This window comes from Mustela nigripes, chromosome 7, assembly GCF_022355385.1.
Source record: "Mustela nigripes isolate SB6536 chromosome 7, MUSNIG.SB6536, whole genome shotgun sequence".
In the NCBI taxonomy this organism is placed as follows: domain Eukaryota; kingdom Metazoa; phylum Chordata; class Mammalia; order Carnivora; family Mustelidae; genus Mustela; species Mustela nigripes.
This window is the reverse complement of record NC_081563.1, coordinates 92,645,182-92,659,503: the sequence shown is the minus strand read 5'-3', so window position 1 is coordinate 92,659,503 and position 14,322 is coordinate 92,645,182. Positions and strand designations below refer to the sequence as shown.

At 46.5% G+C, this 14,322-nt stretch overlaps 1 protein-coding gene across 3 annotated transcripts; it reads left to right on the top strand.

Moving 5' to 3' along the window:
- Positions 1-1,224: 1,224 nt before the first annotated feature.
- Positions 1,225-12,915, top strand: GZF1 (GDNF inducible zinc finger protein 1). Of its 3 annotated transcripts, none has more exons than XM_059406436.1 (6): positions 1,225-2,323; positions 5,101-6,499; positions 7,837-7,931; positions 9,501-9,668; positions 10,225-10,382; positions 10,797-12,915. In XM_059406436.1, the coding sequence occupies exons 1-6, from the start codon at positions 2,074-2,076 to the stop codon at positions 11,043-11,045; spliced, it is 2,319 nt and encodes a 772-aa protein (XP_059262419.1). In that variant the 5' UTR covers positions 1,225-2,073; the 3' UTR covers positions 11,046-12,915. The 3 variants fall into 3 exon arrangements, with proteins under 3 accessions (XP_059262419.1, XP_059262418.1, XP_059262420.1); XM_059406435.1 differs by having other exon boundaries at positions 1,232-2,323; positions 10,751-12,915; XM_059406437.1 differs by lacking the exon at positions 1,225-2,323 and adding an exon at positions 2,332-2,564 and having other exon boundaries at positions 10,751-12,915.
- Positions 12,916-14,322: the final 1,407 nt, after the last annotated feature.

Here is a 14,322-nt window from a genome sequence, read left to right as displayed (position 1 = left end):
ACAGGAAGGCCACACAGTTTAATGGGGAAGAACAGTCTTTCCAACAAATGTTGGGACAACTGGATAATCTCCTGCAGTTAGAATTAAGCAGGACCCCTACCTCATATGTATACAGAAGTTAACTCAAAATGTATCAAATTGAAATGTAAGAGCTAAAACTTTTGGAAGAAAGTAGGGATAAATCATCATGACCTTGAATTAAGCAACAGTTTCCAAAAGCAAGAAAGAAATAAATTAGACTGGAGTCCCTCAGAGTTAAAAACCCCTGTGCTTCAAAAGATACTATCCAGAAAGTAAAAAGAAATACTTACAAAATATATGTGATAAGGGACTTTCATCTAGAATATAAAAGTTTATAATAAAAAGAACAATAACTAAAACAATAGAGGATCTGAATGAATAAAAATTTCTCCAAAGGAAATACACAAATGGCCAAAAAGCAATGAAGATTTAAGTGAGGATGCAAATCAACTTTTAGCAATGTAAAATAAAATCATAAAATAAAAAATTATTCTGGATCTGGGGCCACAAGTGTTCATTGTGTTCATACCAATTTCCTGGAATCATGGACTACAAAAAGGAGTGTGCCTAAGCAAAGATGCCTCTCTTTCACTCTTCAAATACTGACTTAGTACCTAGTATGTGTGGGAAGCTGGCTCCTGTTGAGATAAAACGGAAAATAAAATCTTCTCCCCTAATCTCTATAAAAGTAGTAAAGAAAACACTTTTTAAGGCGTATTATTGAATACGCCTTAAACCAGAATGTAACATGCATCACAGGCAATTGACAAGGAAAGAAATCTCAGCCTTTTCATGTTAGCTAACTAGGTACAATCTGTCTCAATGTACAGTAATAACTAGTGCTCCAGTAGACGACTAGACACTACTACTGATCACACATAGTTCATGCTCTCTACTTGGTGAGTGGGATGACTATCTAGGTCATCTACTTGGTTTATCTCATACCTTTATGACAGGAGTTAGTTGTGCAACTTTGGAACAAGGCGCCCTTTAAAGTTAGTCTCCTAGGAAACTGGGAGATTGGGCGCTTTCTCTCTGGATGCTTACACTGCGAACAGATGGCTCCGGGAGCCCTTGAACACAGCTGTTCTAGGTTCTGGATCATAAAGCTGACTCAGGGCCTAGCTAATCTTCAGAAGGAATTAGGTACATCTCAAACAGAAAATACTTACAATGATCACTTTTCTAAACTACTTGCTCAAAAAGGGGAGGAAAATATTTTCAACAGAAAGTTAAGCGTCTGATTTTTAATCTGCGTTTTATAGTCCTACAAATTACCGACACACCCTGAGGGTAAGACCCCGCCCAGTGCTACACCAGCCACAGTGAGCAACAGGATCTCGCAAATCTTTAGCCATTGGCTCGCAGCAGGAAGTCAGGCCGGATTAATCGAGAACTGGAAGTTTAATTTAAGGCGAATCTTCCAGAACAGGATTTTGATTAAGAGTGCACAAGGATGCATGGAAGCAGCAAGGTTTGGGGCTGAAGGATTCAAAGATGGAGCATGGATTCTTTCCACCGAAGGGCGGCTGGGTCTTTGGGAAGCTCCACAATGAGCACTCAAACCACGTGCGTGGCTGCAGACTCCCGGGACCCTACACGGTACGCTGAAGCAAGGTGAGAGGTGGGGTCTCGTGGCTCTTGAGCCGGGGCCAACTCTGGCGGCGACCGTGCGGGAAGAATGCCCGCCGAGCACCCCGCCCCTAGCCAACCCAGTCCTGCAGCACGTGGAAGCGCTTTGTCAGCCACCGGCCAGTCTCAGGACGCACGCGGAAAGCCAGCTCCTTCCCGGTGCCAGCCGCCGTCGTAGATCCTCCCCTTCTTCGAGTGGCGGACAACGCACCGGACTACGTGTAGCACCCGGACTACAAATGCCACAGGCGGGCAACCGAAGACAGGCCCGAAAGTGACCACGCACCCCTCCCCCACTCACGTGACCTTCTGGGGCTGGCCCGGCTCCGCCCCCGCCGCGCCAAGAACAGCCACGGAACCGCCTTCGTTGTCTTCTGCGCAGGCGCAAACCGTGACTCGCTGCTGGTGACGCAATCCAGCATGGACTTGGGCTCCAAGCATCAGTCGAATCACGTAACTCTGCTCGAACGGCCTCCGCAGTCAGACGTGCGCGCGCAGTCCCCACCCCTAGACACGGGAGGGGCGGGGCCGTCTGGGGGCGGAGCGGGCCGGGGCGGCCAATCGGCGGCGCCCGCGCTGTTGTCCCGCCCCGCCCAGCCAGCCGTCGGTCCCCGGGGGCCTGGTCCGGTGGACGCGCGGTGGCGGCGGCGGCGGCAACGCCGGCTGGGAGGTGAGTGTGCGGCCCACGGGTCGTCGGGGCTTCTCGCCCCAGCCGTTGCCTCCCGACTTGTCCGGGCTTGGCGAGTGGGCCGGCAGCGCGTGCCTTCCTGGAGAAGCGGCGGACCTCGGGGGCGCAGGAGCCTCGGGCGGCCAGGGTCGGGGTCCAGGCCCGATCTCGCGGGCGCCCTGGATGCCCCCGCGGCCCAGCAGGCACCGGATCCGTTTGCAGAGGGAGCGTGTGTCCCTTGGAGGTGTGCGGGTCGGAGGGGCCGAGGGGGCGGGGGCGTGCGCCATCCAAGCGAGAGGCCGACCGGACGCGGCCGGGAGGGATTGCCGCACCTTCCTTAGTGCGGAGGAGCCGCGGAGAACGGCCGGCGGGAGGGAGATGCTCGGACACAGAGGTGCGGCCGGGCGCCAGCCAATTACAGTGGGAGATGCAGCTGTCACCCAGGCCAGAGGATTCCTGTCGCCATGATCACTGTCTTCCCTTCCTGTGCTCAGACAGGATGGGAAATCGCACTCAGCAACCACTTTATTGATTGACTCAGAAATCTCTGTTCGCCGCCTGTAGGTTCACACGTCTGCTTGAGGGCCCGGTTGGCAGAGGTTTGGGGCAGTGGAGGGCTACTGGGGAGGATGGGCATCAGATTGAGAGAGCCCTCTGCAGCCATTTCTCCGGCGCTGGGGCTGAAATCAGTGACGGTCCTTGGCCAGTGTACCGCTCCTTCCCTGCCTTACCCATTTGGGCTTGGTGGGCGTTCTCAGTTGACTGTGGGGTGTCTTCGGGTAACTGTTCAGGCCTCCTGGATGTTCTAGTTACAGTTGAACTCTCAGAGGGCAGTCTTTTTCGTGTTTTGGGGTGGCTGGTGGTTGTAGGAAGCCAGCTGTAGCCCCAGGTCCTGGAAACAGTATCACTGGTGGGACTGGAAAACTGGGTAGAGGTGAGGATGGTTTTCCAGGAAAGATGAAGACAAGTTCTGCCCTAGACATGTTGAGTCTGAGGCAACATCTAAGATCTGGCTGAAGGGGGATAGAAGGAGGACGGGTACTTTGGACAGGGGTGGAGATTTAGGAGCCAAAACATTTGTAGATTCTACAAATGAAGGTAGATTCTAGAGCATAGGGTTGGAGTGCATCTTGAGGAAGCACATAGGGAGTCTGAGGAAAGAGTAGTTCCAGTAAAGAAGTGACCTGTGCTGGTGTAGGGGGCCACGGAAGCCAGGGAAGGAGACCTTGGGTAGGGAGTGAAATCTGCAGTTTCCAGTCATGGAAAGATCTAGGGAGGAAAAGCAGCTCTTTGCATTTGGCACTGCTTAGGTATGCTGAGCAGTTTCAGTGTGAGTCTGGAGTCCCTGGCTCAAGCCCCGGCCCAACCACTTAATCTTGTCAGTTCCTCTTCTGTGAAATGGGGAAGGTAATAGCGACAATAGCACCTAGGCCTCATGTATGGGAAGCCAGTAGCAAGTAGTTTACAAGCCACAGGTGAAGCTGTAAGCACTTGACATGTTTGTATTGGAGCCTCATGGGCTCTGCCATCTTTCTACAGAGGAGCAGACTGTGGTTCAGAGAAATTAAGTTACTTGTTCAAGGTAGCACAGCTTGTGAAGTTATTCTCAAAGAGTAACAGTAATTCAATTATGAGGTGTCTAGGGGTGCTGGAAATGGCCATGGATTATGGACTATTTTATCAAGTTTTCCTTGTGGAAAGTAGTTATAGTTGGTTGTTTTCTTTCCTTAAGATTTTATTAATTTGTCAGAGAGAGAGAGAGCATGCGCCTGTGTACAAGCAGGGGGAGCAGTAGGCAGAGGGAGAAGCAGGCTCCCCACTGTGAGAGGAGTGGGATGCAGGGCTTGATCCCAGGATTCTGGGATCATGACCTGAGTTGAAGGCAGGCATTTAACCAACTGAGCCACCCAGTCTCCCAAGTTGGTTGTTTTTTTTCTTATTTTTATTTTATGTTATTTTATTTTTATTTCTTTTTTTTTTTTTTTAAGATTTTATTTATTTATTTGACAGACAGAGATCACAAGTAGGCAGAGAGGTAGGCAGAGAGAGAGAGGAAGGGAAACAGGCTCCCCACCGAGCAGAGAGCCAGATGCGGGGCTCGATCCCAGGACACTGAGATCATGACCTGAGCCGAAGGCAGAGGCTTAACCCACTGAGCCACCCAGGTGCCCCTATTTTTATTTCTTTATGAGAGAGAGAGAGCACCAGCATGGGAAGGGGCAGAGGGAGAGGGATAAGCAGACTCCAATGTGGGACTCCATCCCAGGACACTGAGATCATGACCCCAGCCAAAGACAGTCAACCAGCTGAGCCACCCAGTCTCCCCAGGTTGGTTGTTTTCAAAGGCAGACATGATCCTCTAAGGTTTGGTGGCCATGTGTTTTAATTATTTGATTTCCTGGTCAAAGAGATAGACGTTGTTGTTGCTGTAAATTCTATTATAGTTTTGAGGTGTGTCTATAAGCAAATTAGAAAATGATCTAGCTAAGCAGATTACTGCTGTAATATATTTCATTAAGTATGACTTTGGTTAATTATGTTTATCATTGGGAGAAATCATAGTAATTTTTTTTTTTTTTTTTTTTTGGTGCATATACTACCTTAAGAGGGTGCATTAGGACTTCACTTTAGAACTCACTAAGAAGTAGCGTGACTTATCTCTTTAGATGAGGAAAGCTAGGTTTTGTTTGTTAATCAGTTGATATCCTTTAGAGAACTGAAATAATCTTGACTTTTAATCCTTTTGCTCAGGCATGAATAATTTTTGTTTCTGTTTTCAGAGCTGTTACACGAAAGAAGAAACATGGAAAGTGGTGCGGTTCTGCTGGAATCCAAATCCTCACCATTCAACCTTCTGCATGAAATGCATCAGCTACGCCTTCTTGGTCACCTGTGTGATGTGACTGTCAGCGTGGAGTACCAGGGCGTCCGTGAAGAGTTCATGGCTCATAAAGCTGTGTTGGCAGCCACCAGCAAATTCTTTAAGGAGATGTTCCTTAATGAGAAGACTGTAGATGGTACGAGGACTAACGTTTATCTAAATGAAGTACAAGTTGTTGACTTTGCCTCATTTCTCGAGTTTGTGTACACTGCAAAGGTACAGGTAGAAGAAGATCGGGTGCAGCGAATGCTGGAAATGGCTGAGAAACTAAAATGTCTGGACTTATCAGAGACTTGTTTTCAGTTGAAGAAACAGATGTTAGAATCTGTACTTCTGGAGTTGCAGAACTTCTCTGAGTCTCAGGAGGCAGAAGGGAGCAGTAACTCCCAAGCTGCTGTTGCTCCTGACCCCAGGGCAAGTTCCCCAGGGGACAGTCCTCTCACTAATGGCCTTGGGGATTCCTCAGATCCCCTAGTAGAGACAATCAGCAATGGCGTGTTGCCAGATATGCCCCTGAAGAAGTCCAAGGAGAAACCTGACAAGAAAAAAGATGCAATCAAGCCTCCCTACCCCAAAATCAGAAGGGCCAGTGGAAGGCTGGCTGGAAGAAAGGTGTTTGTGGAAATCCCTAAAAAGAAATACACAAGAAGGCTGCGAGAGCAGCAGAAAAGTGCCGAGGACGACATGGGGGACTGCCAAAGCCCCGAGGATCCCAACCCAGAGGCCATGGGAGCAGAGGTGGAGCCCATCACAAAGCGTGAGGAGGGCGGAGTGGGAGTGGAGGCAGCCCAGGAGCTGCCAAAAGCAGGCAGTAGGGAGGACGCAGGAGGCGTGGAGGAGGAGGATGACGAGGAGGAGGAGGGCGAGAAGAGGAAGAGCAACTTCAAGTGCACTATCTGTGAAAAAGCCTTTCTGTATGAGAAGAGCTTCCTGAAACATATCCGGCACCACCATGGGGTGGCCACTGAGGTGGTTCATCGCTGTGACACGTGCGGCCAGACCTTTGCCAACCGCTGCAACCTCAAGAGCCACCAGCGCCATGTGCACAGCAGCGAGCGCCACTTCCCATGCGAGCTGTGCGGCAAGAAGTTCAAGCGGAAGAAGGATGTCAAGCGGCACGTGGTGCAGGTGCACGAGGGTGGTGGCGAGCGCCACCAGTGCCAGCAGTGCGGCAAGGGCCTGAGCTCCAAGACAGCGCTGCGACTGCACGAGCGGACGCACACAGGCCACAAGCCCTATGGCTGCACCGAGTGCGAGGCCAAGTTCTCGCAGCCCTCGGCACTGAAGACCCACATGAGGTAGGGCCGGGGCCACCGGCCAGAGCCACTGCGAGGGTGCTCTTTGCCTGCCATGTGGCCCGTTTGTGTTCTGAGGATGGGGTTGGGGAGAGATCGAGGTCGTTCCAGGGTTTGACCAGTGTGGCTATGTCTGCAGATGTTCCACTTCTTAATTTGTGGCCTCTAGAAATTGGGGGTCTGCTTTGGGACGTCTGTGAATTCTCTTTCTTGGTGGAAGTGCCTCTTCTTTATTCAGCCTTCCTACAGGCCCTGGGCTGATGGCTATCCCCCTCACCCTGTGCCCAGTGCCAGCACAGAAGCCTGGACATGAAACCCAGACCCTGACAGTCTTGTCGCACGGCCACTGCAGGCCAGGCTTTCCCAATCCCAGAGTAGCCTCTGGAGCTTACCATGCCTGCCATGCTTATACTTGAGGGCCAGTTGGGCTAATGGCCTTCATTTCTCTTTTCCTTACTCTTCATTTAGAACTTGGACCTGTGACCAGCTGGTCCCATGGTCCCATTGAAGATCTCAGTGAGAGGACTCTTAGGGCTTTAGGACCCTCCTCTGGTTGTAGGTGTTCGTTCTCGGGGCTTGGAAAGTGCCACTGGTTAGTCTAACCTTCAGAATGAGGACAGTGTCTTCTGTTCATAATTTTTGACCTGTAGGTGGAGTACACTGGTTTTTATTTTTTTACTTAAAAAAAATGGTTTCCTTCCAGTGCTGTTTATGCTTGAAATCCAGAGAAGCAGTTTCTCCTTTTCTAGACCTGCCATCGTCAGGCTGGGGCGTCTTTGGGGTGGTAGCATGGTGTTCATTTTCTTTTTACTCTGTGATCAGTTAAAACCTTGACAGGAAGCACGCAGTGAGTCGTGGTTGATGGCTGCTTCATCCTAGTTGTGAAACTCAAATGCTGATGCACGTTCCTTAGAAACCAGCTTTTTTCAGCATTTTGAGAACCGTTCTTTCTGGACTGCTCATGTCGTCTTAGGAATCGTTGGTAACGGTTTTGATCACATGGTGCTTGGTCAGCCGTAGTCCCCAAGGTGTTTGTGGTCAATTACTGTGATGAGGAAGCTTTGCAAATACTGCATGGTACTATTCAGTGGTGAAGAGAGGGAGCAAAGGCGAGTGTCTGCTGGCTTGGGCCCTGCAGCGTCCCCTGGGGAAGCACAGCAGCCGCTGGCCTCCAGCAGAAACGAATTTGGGGATGGAGGTCATGGGCCTGTGTACTTCCCCTTCAGCCATTCTCATTTGGTCTCTTGGAATAACCATCTTTGCAGGCTAGAGTGGAAATTATATTGCAAAGTGAGCTTTGAGATACATCCTAAGTTATCATCTGAATGTTGTACTTTCAGAATTCATACAGGGGAAAAACCTTTTGTCTGTGATGAATGTGGTGCAAGATTCACTCAGAACCACATGCTGATTTATCATAAAAGGTGTCACACAGGTAAATACTCAATGCTGTTGTGATTGAATGTCTTTCTAGCTGTAGAAGAAACTGCCATTTAATTTAGAAGTTGGCATCTACTAAAGTGGTGCAGGCTAAGGCCGTGATATAGCTTTTCCATCTCGAAAGTGAGCAAAAACAACTCAAATATGCCCATGGCTCTCTGGTGCTGGCATGCTCGTGGTGGCAGCCGTGCACACTGGGCAGTAGGAGCTGGCACGTGAGTCTTACATATCAAGAGGTATGAAACAGTTCCTACTGTTCTAGCCCCAAATTCCATTTCCAGGAATCTGTCTTAAAGCAATTATCCAAAATATGGGAAAAGCTATATGCTCTCATCCCGCTTCTTGCTCTCCGTAATAACAGAGCATTGGAAACAGCCTGATGGTCCAACCACAAGGAAGTGGTTCAGTAAACTGGTAAATCCATCCCTTCTCGGCACCTGATGGGGCCACTCCCAGGGCTATGAACGTTATGAAAAACACCTGTGCTTGGATATGGATTTGAAAATGTACAGTTGTGCACACAGCTAATTCCAGTTACATTGAAAACCTGCACATAGAAGACTAGATGAAAATAAATTGCTATATAATATATTAGGAGGTGGGATTATCTCATTTCTATTTTTCAAAATTTTGTGATGTGATTTTATTATGTGAGGGAGAAAATTCAGGTTGACTCTATTCAAACTGAGCACAGCCATCCTGAGGTTCAGAACCTTAGTGTATAGGATGTAGAATCTAACTGTCATACACTGCTGTTACCATACTGATCCAGTTCTTTCTTGCTTGCATTTAAAAATTTTTAACTCTAAAGACTGCCATATGAGCCTCAAGTTCACATGCAGGCAAGGCAGAGCTGAGGCATTTAATGATGAGAATTATTGACACCCTGAATAAGAATTGGTGCCTGATGGAAGATTGGGGATGGAGGTGAGGTCAGGTCACACTGAAGCATTAAGTGAGAACTGGTCAGTTGATGAAAATATTAATGTATTCACGGTCTGTTAAAGCCAGTATTTTTATTTTGATGTTTGTAAAGTCAGGGGCACACCTAATGATCAGATGAGTCTGATCTGTGGGATTAAAAGACTAAAACTATGCAACATGAAGTAGAAACATTTTTCTCCTGTTCTGTAAACCAGCCCAGGTTTGTTGGAGTTGCTGCCCCAGAACAGCGGTGCATATGTATCCATATAAACTTCCTCTACTCTCAGGAGACACTTTGGTTCTGATAAAGTGCCACACCAGTGCTCCTTGGAAAAATCCAACAATTCCCCCAAACAGATTGTAATATTAATTTCTTGTTTGGAATGACTAAATTTACAAAATTTGGGCCAACTAATGATCTAATTCTAGGCTAGTGGAACCCTTCTTAGGATTCCCAAGGATATTTTACCTGAACTTGCAGGAAGTAGCAGGCATCCTACACAAATAGATGTTTTAGGACAGTTTCAATGTGAAGATGTCACGTGCTGTGACTTCATATGTGTTCTAGAGTGTGGGCCAGCTCGTCGAGGGTTCTGGTGCTTGTAGCATTTCTAACTTTCTGTCTCACTTTTTCATGTAGGTGAAAGACCTTTCATGTGTGAAACATGTGGCAAGAGTTTTGCTTCTAAGGAGTATTTAAAACATCACAATAGAATCCATACTGGATCCAAACCCTTTAAATGTGAAGTTTGTTTCAGGACTTTTGCCCAGCGGAATTCACTCTACCAGCACATTAAAGTCCATACAGGTATGGCTGGCATGTCTCTAGGGAAGGGGAGTTCCCTAGTGTGGCAAGGATAATGTCCCAAAAGTTTTATGTTTACTAGAAAACTATCAGAATTTAGCATTGTTTTGTGTGTCATATAGCATTTTAAAATTTCTGAGTTTCTAGTTTCTGGCTCTCACAAACTGGAAAGGTAGGAGTGTTTGGATGTGGATGTGGATATGTGGACATTATAATACTTTCAGATTAGAATTTGGAATAATGGTCCAGATATATTAGTGTACACACACACAAATTCAGTTATTATGGGACTTGGAATTTTATATTCCGTTACTGTGGAAAACAGGTTTAGTTCTGTAGATGTAGTACCTGCTTTTTAAACTCCCAGAAGTTTAGCATAAACTCCTGATATCACAGGAGTAGATTTGTACCTGTCAGTCGACTCTTGAGTTGTTCCCAGCATAGCCTTCTGACTGCTGCTTTCCAGTGGTCTCCTAGGAGCATGATTCCAGAGCATACCAGAATTCAACACAGTAGGCTGGAGAGATCAACCAGTGACTTTTTTCTCTTCCCATCTCAGGGGAACGTCCTTATTGCTGTGACCAGTGTGGGAAGCAGTTCACCCAGCTCAACGCTCTCCAGCGTCACCATCGCATCCACACGGGGGAGAAGCCATTCATGTGTAACGCGTGTGGGCGGACATTCACTGACAAGTCCACCCTGCGGCGGCATACCTCGGTAAGCAGCAGCACAGTTTCTGCATGACAAATCACTGGTCCCAGGTGCACGTAACTCTAGACAGAAATGCCGGCCATCATTCCATAGGGTCATCGTAGAAGACGACAGTGGGCCTTTCCTTTTCAGATTTTCTCTGCAGGGAGCACATTCACAGTGTGAACGAAGAACTGAGTCTCGGGTCCCCAAGAGCACAGTCTATGACACGTGCTTCTTAACAGTGACAGTGGTGGTAGAGAAATAGTTGGCCATTAGTGGAAGGGTATTTTGCTATGGTGGAAACTAAATTGAAGTTGAAAAGAGACCACTGTTGTAAAAGATGTACTTGTTCAGAGACATGTTGTGACTTCTGTTTTGTGTTTGATTTGTAGATACATGATAAGAATACTCCATGGAAGTCTTTCCTTGTTATTGTAGATGGCTCACCCAAGAGCGATGACACGCACAAGACTGAGCAGCTGGATGAAGAATATACGTCATCCAAACTTTCGGATAAATTGCTGTCTTTTGCAGAAAATGGCCATTTTCACAACCTTGCCACAGTCCAAGGCAGTGTGTCCACAGTGCATGAGAACAGTTCTGCAGACCCAGCCTGCAAGTCAGACGATTGCGTGGTGTCTCAGGACACACTGCTGGCCACTACCATCAGTGAGCTCAGTGAGCTGACTCCACAGGCAGACACGATGCCAACACAGCTTCACTCGCTGACCGACATGGAATGAGAGCTTTGGTGCCTGCCAGGCAGATCCTACGCTGCGTCTCCGCATGTGTGATTGCTGTATGCAGGTTCATGTCAGGGGCTAAGACGGATTGTCTGCGAGCAGAGTGGGCAATACCTTCTGCACATTTTCCTGAATCTCTGCTAACTTGCACGTCTTTATCAAAGCATTTTTAGAGCTTCCCCTTAAAAAATCCTAGTCTGCATGATCTCAGCTATGCTTGATCGACAAAGCAGTTAACATGACCTCACTGGATCCTGGTGCAGGTCGTATGCATAACGCTTGTCCTGATGTGTAGGAAGTTTGGACAACTATGGAAATGTAGAATACAGAGCCCTGGCCCAGCTCATGAAGTTTATGTTAGTGATCTCCCTGGTCTCTCAGCCTGCCTTACCCCTCTGTGTGGGTTTAGTTTCCTGATAATTTTAAGCTATTTTTCTACCAAGCTGAAATAAAACTGGGACCATGTATTTTCAGCTCTTTGCTGTTGAACAGAAGCAAGTTGATTTGCTTGGGGACCCTTGAGTTGGGACTGAAGAAATGGATGGTTGCATTCATTCTCTTCCACCTCCTGTCTGTAGGCACTAAAAAAGGAATGACAATTTGAACACTTGAAAAATAGCTTTCTGTAATCTGTACTCACAGCACATTCACAGCTAGGAAGTTGGCCGTAGAGTGACTGCTGAAATGAAGTGTAGCTGTTGGGTTTCATTCCTAAAGTCTGATTAGGTAAAAGCTGTCCTACCAAAGATTCTAGCAGCAAATGGTGTAGTGTTTTTGCAGAAGTGTAAAAAAGTAAAGTAAGAGGCTTTAGAACACTTGAAACACTGTGGAGTCCTTTTATTCACAAGTAGCAATGAGGTGGTCTGGCAAATCTTAGAACACAGAGTGTTAGTATTTTTGGCTAGGTTTTCCTGACTTAACTCTGTGACTTTCAGAAATGCAGAATTCCTCTTTTATGTATCAAGAGCTTGAAACAGGTAAGTAGTTCCCTCACATTTCTTTCCTTGGGAACATGTGAGCACATAAGCAGAAGGGACCAAAACCCTTGGAACTTGTCTTTGATTATGCCTTAAGAGTAGATTGTGAAGAACCAGGAACTTTGCCTTCAGTGCTCCTGTGGCTGGCTCATGCTGGCCTTCTGCTTAAAATGAATTTGCAGTGAAGTTAATTCTTTATTTGCTAAGCCTGATTCTTGGTTCCAGTGGCTTGGATGTGTGGCCGCATGCTAAGTGCTTTGACTCACATGTAACCCTAAACATAATAATTTAAAGAGAGAACCCGAAGAGTTTTTTTGTTCACTAGTTGTTTTCCTTGTATTTTAATTTATTAAACTTGCTGTGAAAACATGTTCACTTTCTAAGAGAAAGGTACTTTATCCTAAGTTCCAGGATGAAGATACAGCTGTACCATGCCAGAAACTAATGTGGGAAGACTCTCCCTAAATGCTTATTTTGTTTTAACTTGTAACATGTTAAGTAAATACTAAAACCACTCTAAGATGTTTTAGGTGCTGATAACATGTTTCACACTTGCTCTTGAAGATGGCAGTACTGAATTTTCAGTGATGACAGTGTATCCTGGTTGTGTTTACAGAACAGCAACAGTGAAACTGTCACACAAGCATTTTACTTTTGGTAAGAATGAGCCTGCCCAGCTGATGTACTGTTTCATGGAATAAAGTCCTCTTAATGGAAGGAATTTAAATAATAGATTATTTTGTTACCTACTGGAAGAATTTTTGTCTTGAATTTGTTTCTTTAGAATTCTACAAAAAAATTGTTTAATGTGTTAATAAATGTTTGCTTTCTAAAATGTTTTGCATATCTAAAGTTTATTTCCACTGTTAGAATCTAGGCTCTGTAGAAATAAGATTCTTAACTGGAACAAGTATAATTCTCTTCCATTTCATGGGCAATGAAATGTAAAATCAGGGTGTGTAGTCCTAGGATTGTCTATGTAACTGGACTGCATATTTACGCCAGATGTGAAAGCCTGGTGGTAAGGGACGCTGGCCTCCTGTGAAGGACGGCTTACTACCTGTGCAGTTGGTGCTGGGGCAGAGGCAGAGAGGCCTTTTCAATGTGATGTGACAGGCTCCGTCACAGCTGTGTCTCCAACTAGACCCATTTCTGTCCTTACCAGGAAAGTAAGGCTGCCCCTGAGAGCAGAGAAATGCAAAAACCCTGCAGAAAATCCAGCACAGAGGGATTTGTGGGGTGTCATGATTCCTCTTCATCCAAGTACAGTCTTGCTGAGAGAAAACAAGGCTGCCCTCTGAGTATATCGGTCCCAAAAGTGTAATCAGAAAGTACCCAAAGTGCTGGTGCTGTTCCTCCCATAGCATCATAATAGGCGATGGGGTGATTTAGTGCCTTCCAAACATTTTGTGGGAAATGCTCGCAGCACAAAGTCTAAAGCACTCTGCCACCTTTGATTTTACCCAAATTTGTTGTACAGAATTTGAAGAAAGCCATGTTGTGGTGGTGGTAGGTAGAGAAGACCTTTATACTGACTGACTTTTTAAGAGAAATATGGTTTTGCTATATGTGATAATCCAAACCAAAAAATTTGAGAGTTTTAATTCTAACCTATTCAATTTTATACCTTGCCACACCAGGGAAATTTTTGGAGACCAAATGAGTGCTTGTCTTTTAACTAATAAACTTGGTGGTGGTCATGTTACTTGAAGTAACAATATTATTTTGGTGGGAAGTATGAGGCCCGAGACACTCTTACAAAGAGGCATTCATTCACTTGTACCAAGACGGCCTCAAATAACCAAGCAGGCTATAAACATGGCTTAGAATGCCATTTGGCGTAACATCCCAGTTGAGCCCTGGAAAGCACCCGCTTACCTCTGCCAATCTGTACGAGGACCCTTACCACAGCTGACAAAACCAGGTTTTTAAACCACCATGGTGGCTTTCATTAGGAAAGGATTCTAAGAGACATCTGAATAAGACAGATCAACTCAGAATGCCTAAACTGGAACAGCCTGTTCTACCATTCATTTTTTAAAATTTGCTTTGAAATATCTTTATTTAAGTTGTTGTGAATATACTGATGGACCTGACCACTGTTCTCAGAGGGGAGGAGCCGGCCTACTCTAGCCTCTACCCCCAACTTGAGTCCCAAGTGGCCTGTGGCTCGACCTGCCTCAGGGACATGTCACCCCGCTAAGACATCCTGCAGAGTGAAATGAATACCCACACTATGAACAG